This window comes from Elaeis guineensis, chromosome 5, assembly GCF_000442705.2.
Source record: "Elaeis guineensis isolate ETL-2024a chromosome 5, EG11, whole genome shotgun sequence".
NCBI classification, from domain to species: domain Eukaryota; kingdom Viridiplantae; phylum Streptophyta; class Magnoliopsida; order Arecales; family Arecaceae; genus Elaeis; species Elaeis guineensis.
In genome coordinates, this window is record NC_025997.2 from 113,835,560 (window position 1) to 113,855,435 (window position 19,876).

The following is a 19,876-nucleotide window of genomic DNA, read 5'->3' on the forward strand; positions in this document are numbered from 1 at the left end:
TGTGATTTTATGATTGGCTTTTTGCCTAGCATTAACATAACCATCTACTTTACTACATCCCTAGCTCCTGCTATTTGGGTTGTTGGGGTTTAACTACTTACACGTAGACACTCACCTCCTGGGAAACATGTAGATATAAGAAAGACAGATGGACATACAGAGACAGGTGCACAAGAAAAACAAAAAATAAATATTTTGTAATTTACTAAAATAATTAAGTTGGAGTAGTTGGGGGAATTACAAGAAAATTCATTGAGGCCTACCTACTCTTTTTTGTAATACATGTGCTATTAGAATAGTTTGCTACCAGTCTTCACCTAAACAATATTGACGTGATGATTAGTACAGCCAAATGCCATCTTTTTGTGATTATCTTAGGATCCTTTCTGCTATATATATGTGTGTGCTTGTGCATGCATGCATATGCATATTCATGGATGGACAGATGGATGCAAGCATATGCATGGATGTTTGGATGGATGGACATATACTGGATTTGGCTCCAAATTCTGTTAGGTTCCCCACCATCATCCAATCCGCACGGATCTTCATGCAGACAAACGAAATCTTAACAGCCACTTTTCCATCCGTTTGGGTTTGAAAAATATTAAAAAAAAGGCTGCTAATGCGGATGAATGGAAGCCCACATGCCATTAATGCGGATGGGATGGAAGCCCATCCGTTTGTGTTTTTATTTTGGAGCATTTTTGTTTATTCTGCAGAGTTTATGTTTATTTTGAAACGTTCCTGTTTATTCTAGAATCGTTTGTATTTATTCTAGAAAGGTTTGTATCTATTTCATCCGAAGTTCGTGTCTATCCTCCATTGTTGTGTTTATTGGGGGGAGGGGGACGTAAAGGGACTATTAGTGCAGATGGGATAGGTTACTTTCTGTCTCCCCCCTCAATAAACAACAACAATGGAGGATAAACACAAATTTCGAATGGAATAAATACAAACCCCTTAAGAGTAAACACAAATCTTTCTAGAATAAATACAAATAAGTCCATAATAAATAGACAGAATAAATAGAAATGCTCCAGAATAAATTCAAATTCTGTAGGATAAATAGAAACATTCCAAAATAAATACAAACTCGACCCTCAACCCTTGGCATGCATGGTTTTCCATTCAATCCGCATCAATGGTGTGTGGGCTTCCATCCTATTTGCATCAATGGTATTTATTTTTTATTTTTTTTAAATCCAAATGGATAGAAAAGTGGCCGTTAACTTTTTGATTTATTGCATTTGGTCACGAATATGGTTTAAAAACTATTCGATAAATCTTTCTTTATCGATTATTTATAGTTCTAAGAACTTCATCGTAAAATTAAAAGTTCTATAAAGAAGATGTAAAAATATGATGAACTACCAAAATAACTTTTATTCATTAATTAATAATTCCAAGTAGCTGAGGCTTACTCCTTGTTCTTCTATCAGTGCTTACCAAGCCCTTTGCATTGCTCTTAATCAAAGTTTGCTGCACTGATCAGTACCATACTGTAGTGAGCGTACCATACTATACTGGTACTGAACCAATATGCAGTCCCCTACTATACTAACACTCGGTACAGCTTGTTGTCTCGTACTATACTGCGTACCAACACTGTAATAAGATAGTACTGGTTCGGGGTCTGATATCAAGACGAACCTTGCACCTACTACCTATATTGTGCATGGTTGGATGGATGGATGCATGGATGAATGGATGCACTAAGTCTTATCAACGTATCCTTTTGGCTACTTACATTCAAGTAACTGCCAATACCTGCAAGTGCTGTGGGTTGCTCCACATACCTATGTTGCGTATGCTTAAAATTTTCATGATCTTTTCTTTATCAGCCACAGCTTTTGTAATCCCCATTTGATAACTTTTTGCTTCCTAATTTTAATGCACATCCGCATCCTAATTTGCTACATCCGCTGTCTATTCATTCACCTCCTTATGCTTGAGAACAGAGAGAGACTACTGCAATTTAGAACGGTTAAGGTAAAGAAAAATTGAACTCACTAAGACATACTTAATGTACTCTGTAATAGATATGCTATTATTCTGGTTTGCCTGCAAAGTTACTAGCATGACTGCATGAATGCACACTAAGTATGCTGTGACCTTGTTTCTTGGGTTTTAAATTGAGGTTCTTCTTCTTCCATTCATTTATATGGAGAGCTGACCTATTGTAGGTAGAGCATCTTCAGATTGTTGTGGACCACTACGATCTAAGTAGTCTTTGAGTTACTCCTGGTTTGTTTTGTTGATGGTGTGTCATCCTATGCAGTGTGCACCTATGTTTGCTTCCTTCATTGTATATGACCAGACCATCATGGTAATATATATCCCAAAACCTTATTCTCAACCCTGTCAACTTATCCATTGGATTCTAATTTTAATGTTATGACGTAAACTACATCTTCTCTTCAGCATACTTATCATCGTTATCATTTGTCTGTCCACTTCTTTATTTCTCAGCATGCTGATCCATTCAACATAAATGGTATAATTTTCTCAACACTCTCATAGTTATTCCTTCCCACCATATAGAGCCTATATCGAGTTATCCAGTGATACTTCATTTCGTGGTGTACTTTATCTTGGTTGTGTCCTTCCAACTTACTCTTATCTGTGTGTTGAATGTAGTCAATGTCTTTATTCTGTAATTTGGTGTGTGTACCATCTTATGTGGACAACGATCTAGGTAACATCTTACTTTCAAGAGTTAGCGTAAGCGTTGACATTCAGAACTTTAAATACATAGTAATTATGAAGCTCCTTATATTCTACACAACATTTTCTTGGTTTATGCCTTTAACTACCTTCTTAGCTGTATAATTTTCCTTTTTTCTTTGGCAGCTCCCTTTTCTTGAAGCATAAATATGGGGTTGGTTACACCCTTACAATGGTGAAGGTTTGTTTCTTAGTTTATCTTTTCAGGGTTTTTTCAAGGTAAACTTAACTCTCATTTATTATCTAATATTCATAATATTCTATTCAGGCTGCAACTGGTGCCTCTGTGGCTGCTGACATTGTTCATCGTCATGTTCCAACCGCTACATGCTTATCTGATGTATTTGTCTTTCACTGATCTGTTTTTGTTCTTTAGCAGATCTCTCTTATTGTTGTGCTCCTTGCTTTTACTAAAATAAATATGGACATTAGGAGCGTCTTGATTGAAACTGTTATTTCCAACTTTCCATGACTCAGAGTATTAATGATTGATTTCTTTATTTGGATTGCTCTTGTTGTGGCCATATATTTATTTTAGAATGTAAAAAAAAATTGTTTCTATGCTCTAGAATTATCCATGTTCCACAATATCTGTTGTGAACAGAAATGCAGATGACTGTGTGCATGCTCCTATGAAACTAAAATATCAATTAAATGTCAGTGTCCATCCAGTATTACAACTTTCTCTAATTTGACTGGTTCGTGCATTATCTGTTGCCTAGCGATGACCTGAAATAACTGCATATTCTTTATCAGAATGCTGCAGTTGTTTTGCATGGTTTATTGCCACTTGAAGTGTAACAGAATGTTGTGTGTGTTTCGGACATGTTCTGGAACCTTAGAGGATATTCAGCACCTAGATATTGAGTCTTAAGCAACACTGATACTTCGAATTTTGAAATACTTAATTAAGTAATTCAGTTCTCTTTTCCAAGGAGAGTTGGTCAAAAATAGTGAAAATGAACACCGCAGGAACCTTAAAATGCCATTGCTGATATCTGGAATCAAATGCAGCAAAAATATGAATTAAGATCGTGTTCTGTTGCTTGCAAAGTAATGTTTGAGGATTACTCTTCACAAACATAAAACTCACAACAACTACCTAAGTGACACCACTTCATAAACGTTTTGACTAGTAGTTTTTTGTTATCAATCATGAACACTATTTGCGAACTGCTTAAATTGACTTTAACACTCCAAAATAGTTGTGACAGATATTTGCAAGCTCACCTTTATCACTCATGATGGAAAGGCCCAAACATTGTTGTCAAGATTGGGATTGAGTCATAAATCGTAAGGGGAGATAGATTGGATCGGATCATAACTTATAAGAGTTTTTTGATTTCTTTCAGGATTTTTAAATATAAAGAAATACGAAAATTGAGATATGAGTCCACTATAAAATAGATGAATGGCGAATAGAAAGCCTTGCATTCCAGAAAGTCTAGACCAATATAGGCCCATATATAGCATGTCTTATGGAACAAATACTTTGTTTGGTTGTTCAAGAAGTTTATGTATTATCAATCAATTTAACAATAGTTTTACATAGAATTTCTTTGGAAAAAACAAGGACAAGACTTTAACATGTTGCTGTAAAAATACAAAAAAAATCATTTTTTTCAACTCTTTGAGCTTCAACGATAGACTAGCTAATTTTACTACCAAAGGCTTATTGTTGGCAAGTAATATAAGCGCCCCAAAGTCATGTTAATTGCTAAAAACTGATCCATCCATGCAAGGAAGACGGAACCAGAATTGGGACCGGTGCTAGTCAGTTGGTGGTATGAGCTGGTACATATCCGTACTGGATCGGACCGGCGCGAACTAACACAAAGGAGAAGGGAACCGAGGAGGAGGAAGAGAGAGAGGGGGGGGAAGAAAAGGAGGGAGGGAAAACTGTTGGAGGGCCTTCGACTAGCTGCTGTGGCCATCGGACGGTGCAATCGACGCCTGCGGCGCCACAAGCATAAAACATGGACGATCGCCTCTGTTTCACAGATTTTTTTTTAAAAAAAACCCAGATTATGGTGAAGATGGCCAATCCATTGCTGGCTTCATTGTTTTTTACTTTTTTTTTTAAAAAAAAAATTCTCAAATAATGAAGCCGGCAAATCCATTATTGGCTTCACTATTCATTGGTATTTAAAAAAAAAAATGCTATGAGGGAATGGGGGTAGTTGCTCTTGTTTCGCAACTGTGGCTCCGCTCGTGCGTTTTCCACTGTCCGATGGCCATGACGGCCATTCGGCGCCCTCTGACAGCCTTTCTGTTGATTGCACATCTCTTTGGTACCGTTGCTCCCCCCTTCTCTTTCTCTCTCATTTAAACATCCTATCGGGCGACACCCAGCCATGGAGGCCTCCATGGCTCTCCGGCGGCCTCGGCGGGCCACCACTGGCCTCCAGCAGCATTGTCCCTTCTTCCTCTCCCCTCTCTCTCTCTCTCTCTCCCCCCTTTCTTTCCCTCTTCCTTGTCCAGTGTTTCGATTTATCCATCCGAACCATCCCGGTTTGCCGTTGCTACGGCTCGGAACGCCCTGAACCATCCGATTTAGGACGATTCGGGGAATGCTGAATCCATGATTTAGTATATAATTAGTATAATCAAGTTGGATCCTTTGATCCAAAGGATCATGCAGTACATCATATGGATCTAAATCTTGTGATCCCACATTGAACCTGATCTAAGGATGGAATCAGATCATCTAGGGGCATTTTGATCCGGATGGTAAGATCTGAATTTTGGACCATGACTTGCCAGACTTCAACAATAATAGGACGAAATAGAAAAGGATTCTTGAGGCAAATTCTTCTCGTTAAGGTATCACATGAAAATATGGAAACTCAGTGATATTGCTTGATGCATTCATCTTCTTAACATAAGTGGAACCTTTGAATTAATAATAATTTGATGAAAACAAGAAAACCTTTCTGGTTGCAGTTGCCCATCTTGATGAATCACCATCTAGCCTTTGAGGAAACTCGACCTTTGTTTGAGAAAAGCCCAGATCTCGCTCATGACAGCCTATTACTTTTAGCATCCTTCACATAAAGGCATTGGTCTTGCATATCCTCCATTATGTGTTCGATAGGCTCTTTAGCAATATAACTAATGTTGAAGCTGGTTCCTGCCAGTCCTGAAGTTGATTGAAGTCTTAAGTTATTGTGGCTTGAATGGTTGATAGAGGGAACTTGTTAACTGGATCAAGCTTTTGAGCAATCTCCCCATCCAGTTTGCTTCAAACTCAGCCTTCCATTGCAACTCCGGTTCGATAGTTGGCTTGTTAAGGAGAACTCCCTGTATCCATGGCATAAGAATTGAAATATCAAGCTTTTCATTTTGATTTTGTGTGACAGCTATGCACTAAGGACACTTGATGTCAAGATGACTAGACCCAAAGTCCTTATCAATGGTATTTTTGCATGGAAACAGAAAATGAGAAAGAGGCAAAAGATGGGATATTTACTTTAAGCAGTTTGAAACCTCCAAAAAAATTAGAGTTTAGGTCAATTTTATTAAATTGATCAATATATGTTCCTTAGGCACTATAAATTGACTCCATGGATAATTGTCCTATAAGAATAAGGATGATCAACATAAGAAAGATACTCATGATTTCCAAAGCCCCTAAGGAAGAGCAAAATAGAAGCATGAGGTAGCCAATTCTCATTGGATCTGGACTCCTTATACTAAAATAAATTCCCTAATTCTATTTAAGTTTTCTAACAATATGATAATTAAAAAAACCTGAAGAAAGGAAACAATGAGGAGGGATGGGATCATGGGACTAATTAGGTGGATGAAAGAGACTGAACCTGGCCAAGATGTTTCTTTGAAACAAAATAACTCCAAATTCTTCAAAATTCATCTCTCTAGATAGACAATTGACACAGGACTTTCAAACATGATTTCAAAAGGCATTCTTAATCAATCTGCAGTTCTGCTACATCCAAAGGTTTTTAAATAACGGCCAAATAAAAGGAAAGGAAAGATACATGAGTAAAGTCTCCTCTCCTTTAAGACCTGGAGAGCAAACAAGCTCTTTTGCTGGACAATGTCTCAGTCATTAAATACAGCAAATGCTCCAATAATTTTTTATGATGCTTGCAGCAATGAACTAGGAACTCAAAAGAGCTCCAACATCATAAGTCATGTGAGATGTCTTTGGGAACCATAGTTTGCAAAATGTAATTAAATATGGCTTGTCATTAAAGGAGGTTTTTAATTATATTTTCATTGCTTCAGCAGTTGTGCTAATTGATCCTAATAAAGCGATTATTATTAAATCAGTTTGCAGCAAAGCGCCATTCTTTGTTTTCCTCACAAACCTTCCTCTCTTCTGTTTCACCTTCTTCTGATTTCAACCATTGAGGCTTCATTTATTTCACCTGCAATGATCAAGAAGAATAACGTATAAGGCATGATGAATAATTTGAAGTTGAAGACAAGATTATCTGCATCTTTTTTTTTTTTTTTTTTAAAGAAAAAAACACAGTTCACTGAGCTTGGTGTAAATAAAGACATGAAATCGAAAGGAAAAAGATAACCTAGGAGCTATATTTACTGCCAGTTTATTTACTTCACATGAAATTAATTCCATGAGTACTAAAGCAACTTTGCTGTTCTTGCATCTAATATGTTTATTTCAATAATCTATGTGGGGAATATGGTTTTAGATAATTTCTAATTTTTCTTGATAATCTGGCTTTCATTACAGGCTTGTGGTTCATTTTATCTTGGAAACCCTGGATAACCTCTTTTACTAAAGTTAATCAACTATTTTCTTGCTCGTATTTTTCTGTTGTTCATTCAATTATTCTTTATCGCTGAAACTTTTTGCATTTATTTTCTGCTTCTTTAGGTGGGTACTGAAATTTCCTTCAGACTTCCTCTTGCATCATCTGCTTCCTTTGAGAACATGTTTCGAGAAATTGAGAGTTGCATAAGAAGATCATATGATTCACATCTAAGCTCTGAAAAATGCCACTCCAGTTATGGTGAGGGAAATTTTGGCATTGAGAGTTACGGTATCTCTGTCACAACCTTGGAGGAGGTATTCTTGAGAGTTTCAGGGCAAAACTTAGATGAAAATGATAAAAGTATATATTATGCATCTCATACTGGATCTGATACAGTGGTTTCTGAAGCTTCCCACAGTACACTGATAAAATCAACAAGCTCAAAATTATCCTTTCAGTTTCATATAAAGTTCTTCATATGGATATGTTATACTCTGGGAAGCATCTGCAGATTAATATTTGCCACTATTTGTACTTTCATAGCATTTATTACATCTAAGTTTTGTTGCTGTGGTCTGGTTACGAGGTCTACATTTTGGGAACATAGCAAAGCTCTTGTCATAAAAAGGGCAATATCTGCTCGGAGAGATAGAAGGACAATTGTTTTCCAGCTGTTCATTCCAGCTGTATTTTTGCTGTTTGGTTTGCTGTTTTTGAAACTTAAGCCACATCCTGATCAGTATTCTGTGACTTTGACAACATCGTATTTCAATCCTTTGCTACGAGGAGGTGGTGGAGGACCTATTCCATTCAATCTCTCTCTGCCTATTGCCAAAAAGGTTTGTTTTGCAATGGAAAGAAAACCTCATCTTTCATACAGTTTATCACTTTTCATTTCAGTGCAGTATATTGGTTGTTTTCAGTATATTGTTTCGCATTTGCATGCATGTCCGAGTGATGTATGGTTTCATCATTACTAAAATTTCTTGAAGGAGAGACTTTATAATATTTCTAATCCTACAGGTTGCATCTCATGTGAAGGGGGGTTGGATACAGAAAGAGGAACCAAGGACTTTCAGGTTCCCTCATTCAGAAAGGACACTTGCTGATGCCATTGATGCTGCAGGGCCAGATCTGGGCCCTGCTCTTCTTTCCATGAGTGAATTTCTGATCACAAGTTTGAATGAATCTTACCAGTCTAGGTATTGTGGGTTTTGACCTTGATATTTTTAGCATCTTTGCCAAATTCCATTTTGCTGACCACATTCATTCTAACTAGTAACTAATTTGATGTTGTATTGAGATATGTTAGAATCAGAAATCTGTGTAAGAATCAATACGTTAATCAGTGGTTCTTGTTTCTCTTTTCTTTGTTTATTTATTTATTTTTTTGGTGGGGGGCGGGGGGAAGGAACTATCTTTTCCCATCTGTGCCGATGTTAAAGCAACTATAATTGTTGCCTTAAAAGTTAAAACAATGTTTCAATATCTTTCATAAGTTTGTGCCTTTGGATCTAAGTTCTGAAGAGTCTTTTTTATAAAAAAAAATGAATGGGGTTCTGAATCATTAAATGATGTCTAATATGAAGCCTTCCCTTTTTATTCTGTTTATGGACTGTTTTTTAAGACTTCAAGTCTTGATAGATGCTTGATTTCAACCTGACTAAAACAGCTAGCTGTTCATCCTATGCAGTGCAGTGTACCCTAATCCATTATTTTTTCTCTTGGATTCTTCTTCTACTTTTCTTTTCTTTGTGCCTCACAATTTTGCCATCCCTTCCCATTCTGTTTTGAATTTTCCATGTGCGCTTGCATGCTTGCACGTGGGGGCACTTGTATGTGCTTGACTGCTTTTATATTTCTTCATTTTATGTGGGTCAGGAACTGGGCATAAAATAAATAAACAGTGACCCAAGGAAGTTTTGTCTGTATAATACTATTTGGCAACCAAATCCTTCTTTTTTTGGTTGTTTTCTCACAGCAAGTAGTTGGTGGTTGCTGTAGTAGCATTCCTTCGGCACTTGACTGTTAGGAAATCCATCACATGGGTTTCCGTTTGCATGCAAAAATTTCAAAAACTAATTACGTTGTGGAAGAAAAATTTCAAAAATTATTTTCAATATCGTTTTAGGACAACCATACAGCATAACGTTTCACTGTTATGCCAGGGTAACCTTATGTTAGAACGATATTAAAATTAATCTTTAATTAGATCTAATCTAATCTAGCATGCATAGATATCATATTTCAACATAAAATCAGGCATTATCATACGTACAAGATTAAGATCTATGCAAAAATAAAAATCTGATTTTTATCTTTGCGCGGATAAATCTTCACTGCGATCCGATGATCTGTGGATGTCTTCAAGGTCCGTTAAAGCCGCGATCTGATAATCCGTGGATGTCTTCAAGATCCGTTGAAGCCGCACAAGTGTCCAACCTCTACAGGTATCCATTCGAGGCTGATCTGATCAGGAGATTCTGATCTCATCGGGGTGCGAGCTCTTTTGTAGAGATTGCTCTTTGGATTGTCGAATCTTTTCTCCCTTTTGATTCTCTTCTTAAGGGAACCAAATAGATCTATAGGAGCAAGAAATCACATTTAATATGATTTTTTTTTCTTTTCTCTGCTCGAGAAACGGAGGGAGATCTAGAGGAGGATGAGAGATCAGATCTCTCTTTTTTTTGTTTCGTCTAATGCTTGGACTAAATCTAGAGGAAAAAGAATCAAGGTTTGCTGTACCGGTACCGGACGGCATACCGGTGCCGGACCGGTACGGTATGGTACCGGTATCGTACCGTACCGACACATGGTACGCCTAGGCGTACCGGTCCGGTACCGGTACACAATATTTTTTTCAATTTTTAAATTTTTTTTTTAGATTTTTGAAGTTAATAATTGATAAATACAACCTCAATATGGCATTATATTGCATATTATTGACATATTTGGGTTCAATTTGAAGTTAGGTTGCGGTACAAAGACTCTTGATCCAAATTTCAAACATATATTTATTTACATTATATTTCAACTACGTCATCTTAAAACTAAAGAAAAAATATATAAAATACGCATTAAAATGTATCTAAATATTTAAGTACAAAGCGCAATAACTGATATACGAATTTTAAGATGTACTCTGCATTTAATTTCTTGTCGAGTGTCTGTGACGCTCGTAGATGTCTGGATCATCAACATAGTCTGAAGGGATATCAGTCCAACTCTCTAGCCAAGTTGCACCGTACTCTCGAATATTCATCATCTCATAAGGCATTCTCTCTGGATTGTAAGACATCTCAGATCTCTCGCTAAAATTCTGACTTTGAGAAGTATCCTCGAGATGATGGTACGGTTGTGGAGGAGCCCATCCAAATATGCCAGTAGCAAAATCTGATCCGTAAGATGCTCCAAGCTACATAGGATAGCAACCACTAGAAGATGATGCCTCGGATGCACCATATGTATATGGATCATAAGGTGGCTGTGGATAATAGGATCCATAATACGAGGATGATCCAGATACATCCATGGACCCTACTCCACGTGCAAGATCGTCCGCAGTATATATATATAATTAAAATATATGCAAGTATAACAAAACACGATAGTTTAATGATAATTAAAATAATTATATATAATTTTAAAATAATTTTAATAATTATTTTAAAATTTATAAATTCAAAATAAATATGTTATATGCTTCAAATAATATTTTTAAATTAACTAAAATATAACACTATTTTTATATATTTTTTATTTTATAATTAAAATTTTTAATTTAAATAATTAAAAAAATAAATTTTTAATTTCAAATATTTGAAAAAAAAATTTGAAATTAGATTTAAGTAGCTTGAATCATTCTAAACATGATTTCCAAACTCTAGTTTTTTTTTCTAAAATTTATATTTTTTTTTATTTTTAAATAAATAAATATTTTAAAATATTTAAAAAATATATAATTAATGAAAATTAATAATTTTGGTGTCATCGTGTAGATCTTCCAAAGATGTATCACATATAATTAAATCATACCAAAATCATAAGATTTTGGCATGATTTTTTTTTATTTTTATTTTACCTCATTTTTATCCTATTTCTAACAACAAAAACAAAAAAAAATATTTATTAACAAAATAACAGATTATCTTACCTCCGATCAAAGATCAGCTTCTTCTCAAATCACTCCAATTTTACGAAATTTTGTCTTCTTTTCTAATTTTTTGGAGGTTTCAACGATTAAGTTGCTCATGACCATGGGTGTTCTCCGAGAACTCTCAAAGAACACCGAAGGCTTGGTGCTTATTAAAGCACCAGGCCCTCCCCTCATGTGAAGTGGGCCATGCCCATTTCTCTCCCCCCTCCCTCCCTCCAACCACGTAAAAAGGCCCCCACCTTCCTCCCTCCCCCCTCCTTTGGGCGGTATGGTTTGGTTCACCCCGAACCATACCGAACCGAGCCGTACTGTCCGGTTCCGGGCGGTATGGGCCCGAACAGCACCGAACCGGGCGGTTCGGTGCGGTTCGGGGTCGGTTTTCGAAAAATAGGCCCGAACCGGACCGGTAAGGGATCGGTCCGGCTCGGTACGTCCCGTACCGGACGGTTCGATCCGGTACGGCGAACAATCAAGAGATCAAATCTCTTTTTTTTTTTTTCTGTTCAACTCTTGGACTGAATCTAGAGGAGAAGAAGAGGGAGATCCATCCAACTCTTGGACCAAAGGTGGAGAAAAGCAAGGCGTCCGTCCCATGGACGTCAAGAAGAGAAACATAGGAAGGGAGAGGCGTCCAACCTTTGGAGCGCCCCTTCCCTTTTCTTTCTTTTGTATGCCATCTTCTTTTCACACCAACCACCTCTTTCACGTTGTCCCACCCTTTTATTTCATGTTAATCTCTCCTCAATTAGATGAGAGGAGGCACCCCTTTAAAGCCATATCCCATTTCCAGTTCAAATCAAATTCAAACAGGATTTTAGGTTAGAGACTTGGGGTGCCACAACTCTTCTCATGGGGTGTCACTTATTTTCTCACGCCAACCAATCTCCATGCAAAATAAATAGCGTGAAAACCTTGGACGTGAGGGGGAGTGGGGCGGCATATGCTAGAGAGAGTCCTTTTATGGCTTAAACACCTTGTAAATTAGATCCAAGGTGATTTGGGTTTCCTTCTAAGTTAAACACTGATTGAGTTTAAACCTTTTAGACTTATGAAATCCAATCCGAGTCAAACTCAAATCAAGTCCAATCAAATTAAATCTGAATTTAATTTGACTAAGACTCAACTCCAATATTTGATCAAATCAAATAATCTAGCAATAATTGCAAATTAGTCATCTTTTAACTTACAATTCTTAGCAAGTCCTCCATGTAACTTTTACAGATTAGTCCAATCATCAATTATATTGATAATTGAATCCTTTTATGATTCGAAATCATGATTCAACAATCCGATTAGTTAGAACCATTTTTAAGTGCGATTCCGCAGGTTCTATTCTGTCTGGTAGTGAGATATATTTTGATCTCCATCAAAATATCATCGAAACTCCTTTCAATGGATTGGAACATTTTTCAATTCAGTCAATTGAGAATTATTGATCATCTAAATAATTTTCAGTGATTCCACAATCTACTAGTGACATCTAGTAGATATAGTGGCAATCCAGCAGAATAGAAGGAATGAACTTCTAGGTGTAGTTATTATGTGATTCAATTCTATTGTGAGTCCCGGCAACATGGAGGTTATGAAAAATTCGTCAAATTCCATCATCTGTCATATGTAAGATTTATTCGACTTGAGTTCTTATGTAAAAACTATAGAAACACTTTTCCATCATTCACTCTGTCTTGGCTAAGATCTTTTGAACTCAGTCTCATAAATCACATAGGACTACTCTTTATCTATCAAGATCGATAGATTCCATCTAGGTACACATCCTACTCCTACAACGAATCTATTGCAGCCAACATGCACCTCATAGTTCATTGTGGCTAGGAGATCGAGTTATAATGCAGTCAAACTACCACAGTCTCATTGTGAATAGTCGAGATATCGCAGGTCAAAGAACTATTCATACTAATGCAGCATCGAGAAAGTCGTCAGTAGACATCCATGTGACTTCTCATGTTGGTCACGCTCGGTATCTTTGTTCTCTAACAAATATTTGTACTCTCACTTCAGTGTTCTTACACTGTAGACTCGAGACTCGTCTACCTAAAGAAAAGTAATCCGTGCACCAATCTAATTGGATCAATTACCATCTCTGTGATGATCCATCGATCGAAAGTAATTTAGGAATTAACCACCAATGACACATGCCTCAAATTCTTAACTCTTGAGAATATGTGTTATCATCTTATTAATTTTCTGGACGATTCATGGACACATACACTACATGAATGGAAATTAACTATCCTAGTTAATTGGGTCAAGCATGAAATTATGTCATAGAAAAAATTAATATGTCAGTCCGATTGGCTTTTAGGGTCTACATCTAACAATCTACACCAAAACCAATTTAAGTATGCTATTGTGTAACCACATGCTAGGATTCCGATTGGACTGATTGGATGTAAAATAAGGAACGTTTCACCTAGCTGGTACAAGAGTGAAAAGATATTGGAGTGCTTGGTTGAAAGTTTCATTTGTAAACTTTGAAACCAATCAAAAACTGTTAGTTTTGGCTGAAATTAACTTATGGAGCAAAATTTAGTACTACTATATATGTCATCTATTTTAATTATTTTAAATTTCTTCATTTCTTTAAATGCTGAGAAGCATTTTCTTTATGCTAAACCTATACCTAAGAAGTGAGAACGGTTGGAAGCATTATTGCATCGGATTCCAAAGAGGTTAGAAGGAAGTATAAATTTTTTTGATGTACATGTGGCTATTCAGGAGCTCAAATTCCATAGCTATTTTTATTTGTCATATGCTGGTTTGCCAATGATACAGTAGGCTCTAAAGTCTAAACATGACTTTTAAACATTTTCTTTTCAAAATATAATTTTAATTGTTACAATGTCGGATTACCAAATAAAGATATCTAAAGGTTGGAATTACTGAAACTAGAGTATAAGCACAACATTGACACTCTTTTGGTTTGGGGAAAAGTGGAACCAACTCTTTAGAGCAGTTTCACCTTAGATAGAAGTCTAGCTATCAAGCTAGTTTATGTGGATACTCGATTTTAAGGTTTCTAAGGTATAAACTCTTGGATATTTGGGCGTGGCGAGAAGTGATGCAAGAAAGCTGAATACACCACATTGATGCATCCTGCTGATATCAGCAAAAACTGTTGTCACTTTTTGAGTGTCATGCAAAGGACTTACAGTTTCAAGCGTCGGGCACTTTGTGTCATCATGTTTTTATTATAGAGTTTTCCCAATTATTTATCAGCTCAGGTATATTATAACATCATAAGTAACTTCAGTTGTAAACTGATGGCTGTTTACTTTTTTGGTGTATATCTCTCTCTCCTTCTCCTTTTCAGTTTTCCTTTTCAGATAAGCATCAAAACAATGGCTTGTATATCTGTATATACTAACATTTATGTACATGCATGCATACATATATTTTTACATACAGACATACATAAATGCATGCATTCATGCATAATTGTATGTACCTATGCACATGTGCCGACGCCTGAGGCAAATTTGCTTTAAGTGTGTAGCATAGCTTTTATATGTGGTTTAGCATTATTGGTTAACATTCCGGCATCTCTTTGCACAATTCAAATTATGTTGTGAGGTTACATGTCATCGTAAAATGGATTTGACGTTCTAATGTAATAATTATTGTGGGTCTAATGGCCATTGCTTGCCATTATTTCTATTTCGTTATTTGAGTTCTTATTAGGCTGTATCCAAACTATATGCAATCAAATCCAGTTTTTCTTGACTTTCTTCAGATTTTGCTTTAAATTATTCTGTTTATCTGTGTTTCAATTGTCTATAAATAGCCGAGAAGATGAGAACCTGACATATGTAATATTTTTGGGCTTAATAAGCCATTCATTCTAAAATCTAAAGTAAACTATTCCTAAATTTATATTGAACAGTCCTTCCTGGCACTTTTGGATTCAGCTCTAAGTTTCTTTGTTTGGCTCTATGAAAAAGCAAATACAAGAATTAGTTGATATTGTTGTGGGCTAGCTTACCCTGTAATAGCCATGGTTTGTTGAACTGCTCTGAACTATCTGGTTCGGGGCATGCCGAATCATACCAGCAGCTGATTGGGATAGTTCCGATGTTTTAAATGAGATACCGGTGAGGAAGGGGGGGAGAGAGAAGGAAAGAGAGGAAGAGAGGGGGAGGGAAGGAGAGGGAGAGGGAGCTGTTGGAGGGCAGCTGAGCTCGTTGTATATAGTGGAAGCCGGAGGAGGGTGGAGGGAGGGAAGGAGAAGGAGAGGGAGAGGAGGCTGCCTTGCCGTTGCCGAGGCCGGTGAAGGCTGGAGGAGGGGCTCTACCCTCCTGATCGAAATAGGGGCTTTGGCTCCTGTTTTGATTTTTTTTTCGTGATTTATCGGGTGATGTCAGCAACTGTGGCTGACTTCACTATTTTTTTTCTTTCGTATGTGTGTGTGTGTTTTAGTAGTTTCTTTGTAGAAATTCTTAAGACTTAAATAAACGTCAATTTTTTAATGATACTATGTTTGAAAATATTGTTTTAGTCATGTATTATATTTGGTAATTTCTTACTTTCTTTTGAATTGTATGTTACTATGTTCTTCGCTTAAAAATAGTTTTTAGATTAAATTTATAGGTTAATGAATTAACATGATTTCATTGGTTCTCATTTAATTTGGAAGAAATCCCAAATAATCAAGCTCAAGATTTCATTTTTCTTTTGTCCTTTTTGCTTTAGATATTTATATCAATGTTAATAAATACAATGTTGAAACTCCGGAATGATTAAAATTCATGATATTGATTGCTAAGGGGGAGTATGAGAATGTCTGTCCTGCCCCTTAGTCTTTATCATCATAAAAATTCTTTACAAAAAATGTCCTGTGTTATATGTTCTTTGTTTTTATCATACCTGAATTAGACACTATAATGGGTCGACACACATTTTTTTACTTTGTTTGGTACGAAGGATGAATTGGAGGAAGGATGGATAAGGAAGAAAAAAGGGATAAGAGAGAGGGTGGATGGATCTTCCATTCATCCTCCGGTCTGTTTGGTGAAACATAGAAGGATGGATGAGATATATTCTCTCCTCTGTTTGGTATAGGAAGAAAAATAAAGGATGGATGATATTTATATGATATTTTTACTAAACTATCATTTGATAAAAAAGTATTATTATTAATTTGTAATACTTATTCATACTAAAGAAGTAGAGCAATATATAAGTTTATAGATTTTATAATTTATAATTATATAAATATTTAATTTAATTTAATAAATAATTTTTTAAATTAATTATATATGATAAATTTATTTATATATTAAGTATATAAATAACTAACTAATTTATAATTTAATTTAAATAGTTAATTAATTTTATACAAATTGTTAACCAAAAAATAGTAAATATAAATGAAAAAAGAAGATAATTATAATTATTGAAATTATATGCTAAAATTAAAATAACTAGTAATAAAATTTAATAGTATAGGGTAAATAGTATAGGTAAAATAAAAAATATATAAATAAAATGAATGAAAAATTGAAGAGATGTTAGGATTTAGTCAAAAAATTAACAAGAGGTAATTTTGTCAATGTAGAAATGCACCACTTATATACTTTATTCATTCTTGCATCCTCCCAATTGGGAGGATACAAATTGGTGGGCTGGGATGGATGGACAATCCTTCTTTTTCATCTATCATTTTCATGGTATTTCGTATCGGTCCGCACCGATTGGTATACCCCATACTGTACCATACCAATGGAGAATCGGTCTGGTTCATGCTGGTTTTTCGGAATACGTCCCGAATCGCATCGTACCAGTCGGTTTGGTACGATTCAAGGCCGAACCGTCCGAAATCGGACGGTTTGGGTCGGTTCAGTACGGTTCACGGTCAGTTCAGTTTAATTTTCTCTTTTTTTTTTAATGTTGCTAGGTAGGATTTTTTTGATTTTTTTATCATTGGTATGATACGATATTGTACCGATCAGGAACCGGTACGGATCTCAGTATTGATTTCTGAAACCTTGATCTTTCCTAAGATATTTTTTTCTTTGAATCAAATGGTGGATGGGGGCCATCCATCCTCTCTCATGATCCCAACCAAACACAGGTGAAATGGAATGGTGCAAGATCTCCCTCAAAAGCTGAAACTAATTGGACTGAAGCAAGATGATGCTACTTATTAAAAGAATATGTATATATTTCCCCACATTGTCAGTATATAATAAATTTTGCAAACTTAGATGTATTAAAGTGATAGTACAAGTCATTGGTGCAAATTATACTGAATGGTTTCCTTCAAAATTTGGACATTCTTTGCTTTGGTCTTCAAAACACTGTGAATGGAACCCTTAATTAATTTCAAAACCCCTTCAAGTGGAAACTCCCTGCTGGTTAGATCGCTTAGCAACATTATTCTTAAAGGCACATGTAAGTGTGTGAAATGATTTACGATCCAATGGGGAAAAGAAATAAATGAAAAAGGAGGTTTGATGAAGATAGGAAGTTGAAAGAAAAGGAGTGCGGAAGATTTTACAGCTAGAACCATCAGTTTATGTGATTTCTTTTCATTTTGTGATAGCTTGAGCAACCATTTGTGAAATGAGAGGGGCCAAAGGACCAAAGTGCCCCTTTGAACTGGCCAATCACTTTATCTTGATTGAAATTTTGGGCCTTACATTTAAGCCCAGTTACATAAGCATCATAAAGCAACTGGCATAAATGTCTATGCAGCCAGAAAGCTAATAAATGCACAATGCTTATCTTTAAAGGTCCCACATGCTGGAATGGAAACTATTAGTCGGACAATTCTGTCTTACGGATGTTTTTTCCTTCTCCAGGACCATGTGGAGATATCAGTTAGTTGATATTATAATTTAATGCATGGATCAGTTAGTTCTTTAGAGCCATTATTTCCATGAATCAAAGTTCACTTCAACACAAGATTGTCTAATTGCCGTGGTGGGCCTAAGCAGTGGCCTCTCGAAATTTCATAGGCGGAAAGCCAAGGCAGCCAGGCAAATGCCTAGAGTTAAAATCCCCAAAAATTAAATGAAGTTTTTATTATGTTCTTGTATACAGACGCATATATTTGGTTCATAGAACCATATAAAAAATTCATATTAACTAAATATATCCAGAAATACTAGGGAGTGAATAGATTTATATTGTTTATGAAGAAACATGGAATTTAAAATGATAAATAATATCATAAATAGGCACCCTCATAAAAAACAGTCTAAAATTGACAGGTGCCAACTTCGGCATGTGAGCAGCCACCTAACTTGTAGCTAGAAAAGTACTTCTCGCCTAAGTGTTGTGATTGGCACCTAGCAGGACCGTGTAGGTGCCTAGGTGGCTGCCTGTGACAACACTGCTTCAACATGATTAGTTCCTTCATGATGTTTTAGCTTATTGTGATGAAATATTATTTATTTTATTATTTATATGTCAAATATCTTGTACCAAACTGAATTTACATATGTTGGTAGCTGTGGCTTAACGCTCGGTTTTACTTCTGAGTCCTGACTTTGCGACCTGTGTTCTGCTTCTATATATAAGTTTGTCTTTCTTGTAGGTATGGTGCAGTTGTAATGAATGACCCGAATGATGATGGGAGTGTTGGATACACGGTACTTCATAACAGTTCCTGTCAGCATGCTGCACCAACTTATATCAATGTGATGAATTCTGCAATTTTAAGGCTTGCAACTGGTAATAAAAATATGACAATTCGAACTCGTAATCACCCTTTGCCGATGACAATGTCACAGAGGTCTCAGAGACATGTATGCATCTTTCTTTCACTATTTTTGCTACTAACTATCATTGTTGTTCTCATAGTTTCTCATGTAGTGTTTGACTTATACAGTTAATAGTAATTGTAAAAACCAATTACGGTGATTCCAGTAGTCAAGTTTTACAACTACTTGAGATGGGCCAAAAGAAAATAGACCGATAAGGTTACTTAACTTTTTTCTTAGAAAATTTTGCCAGAAATACTTTTGATTTTATCAAAGACTAGATCTTATACAAGTCAAGTTTAAGAATAAATGTATATCTGAAGTTTACTAACAATATCTTGAGGACATGGATGCATTCAGTATTTTGACTTTTGTAATTGGGGGCATCATTTCTGCCTTTGGCTTCAGCCTTACAAATTTTATCTGCCACTTGCTCCCAGGACAGGAACATGCCCTCTGAGATCACATTCAAATTTACCCAGCAGTGCTAAACATTTCCTTTCAGCAACTCATTTTGAGCATCTTCCATA

General features: G+C 35.9%; 1 protein-coding gene across 1 annotated transcript in view; it reads left to right on the forward strand.

Moving 5' to 3' along the window:
* Positions 1–19,876, forward strand: part of LOC105045538 (ABC transporter A family member 1) — a 90,356-nt gene that overhangs the window by 43,014 nt on the left and 27,466 nt on the right. The window contains exons 19-23 of the mRNA XM_010923852.4: positions 2,854–2,908; positions 2,996–3,067; positions 7,592–8,308; positions 8,493–8,671; positions 19,181–19,391. Of these exons, the coding sequence (XP_010922154.2) occupies positions 2,854–2,908; positions 2,996–3,067; positions 7,592–8,308; positions 8,493–8,671; positions 19,181–19,391 (1,234 nt within the window). The remainder of the gene's footprint in view (positions 1–2,853; positions 2,909–2,995; positions 3,068–7,591; positions 8,309–8,492; positions 8,672–19,180; positions 19,392–19,876) is intronic.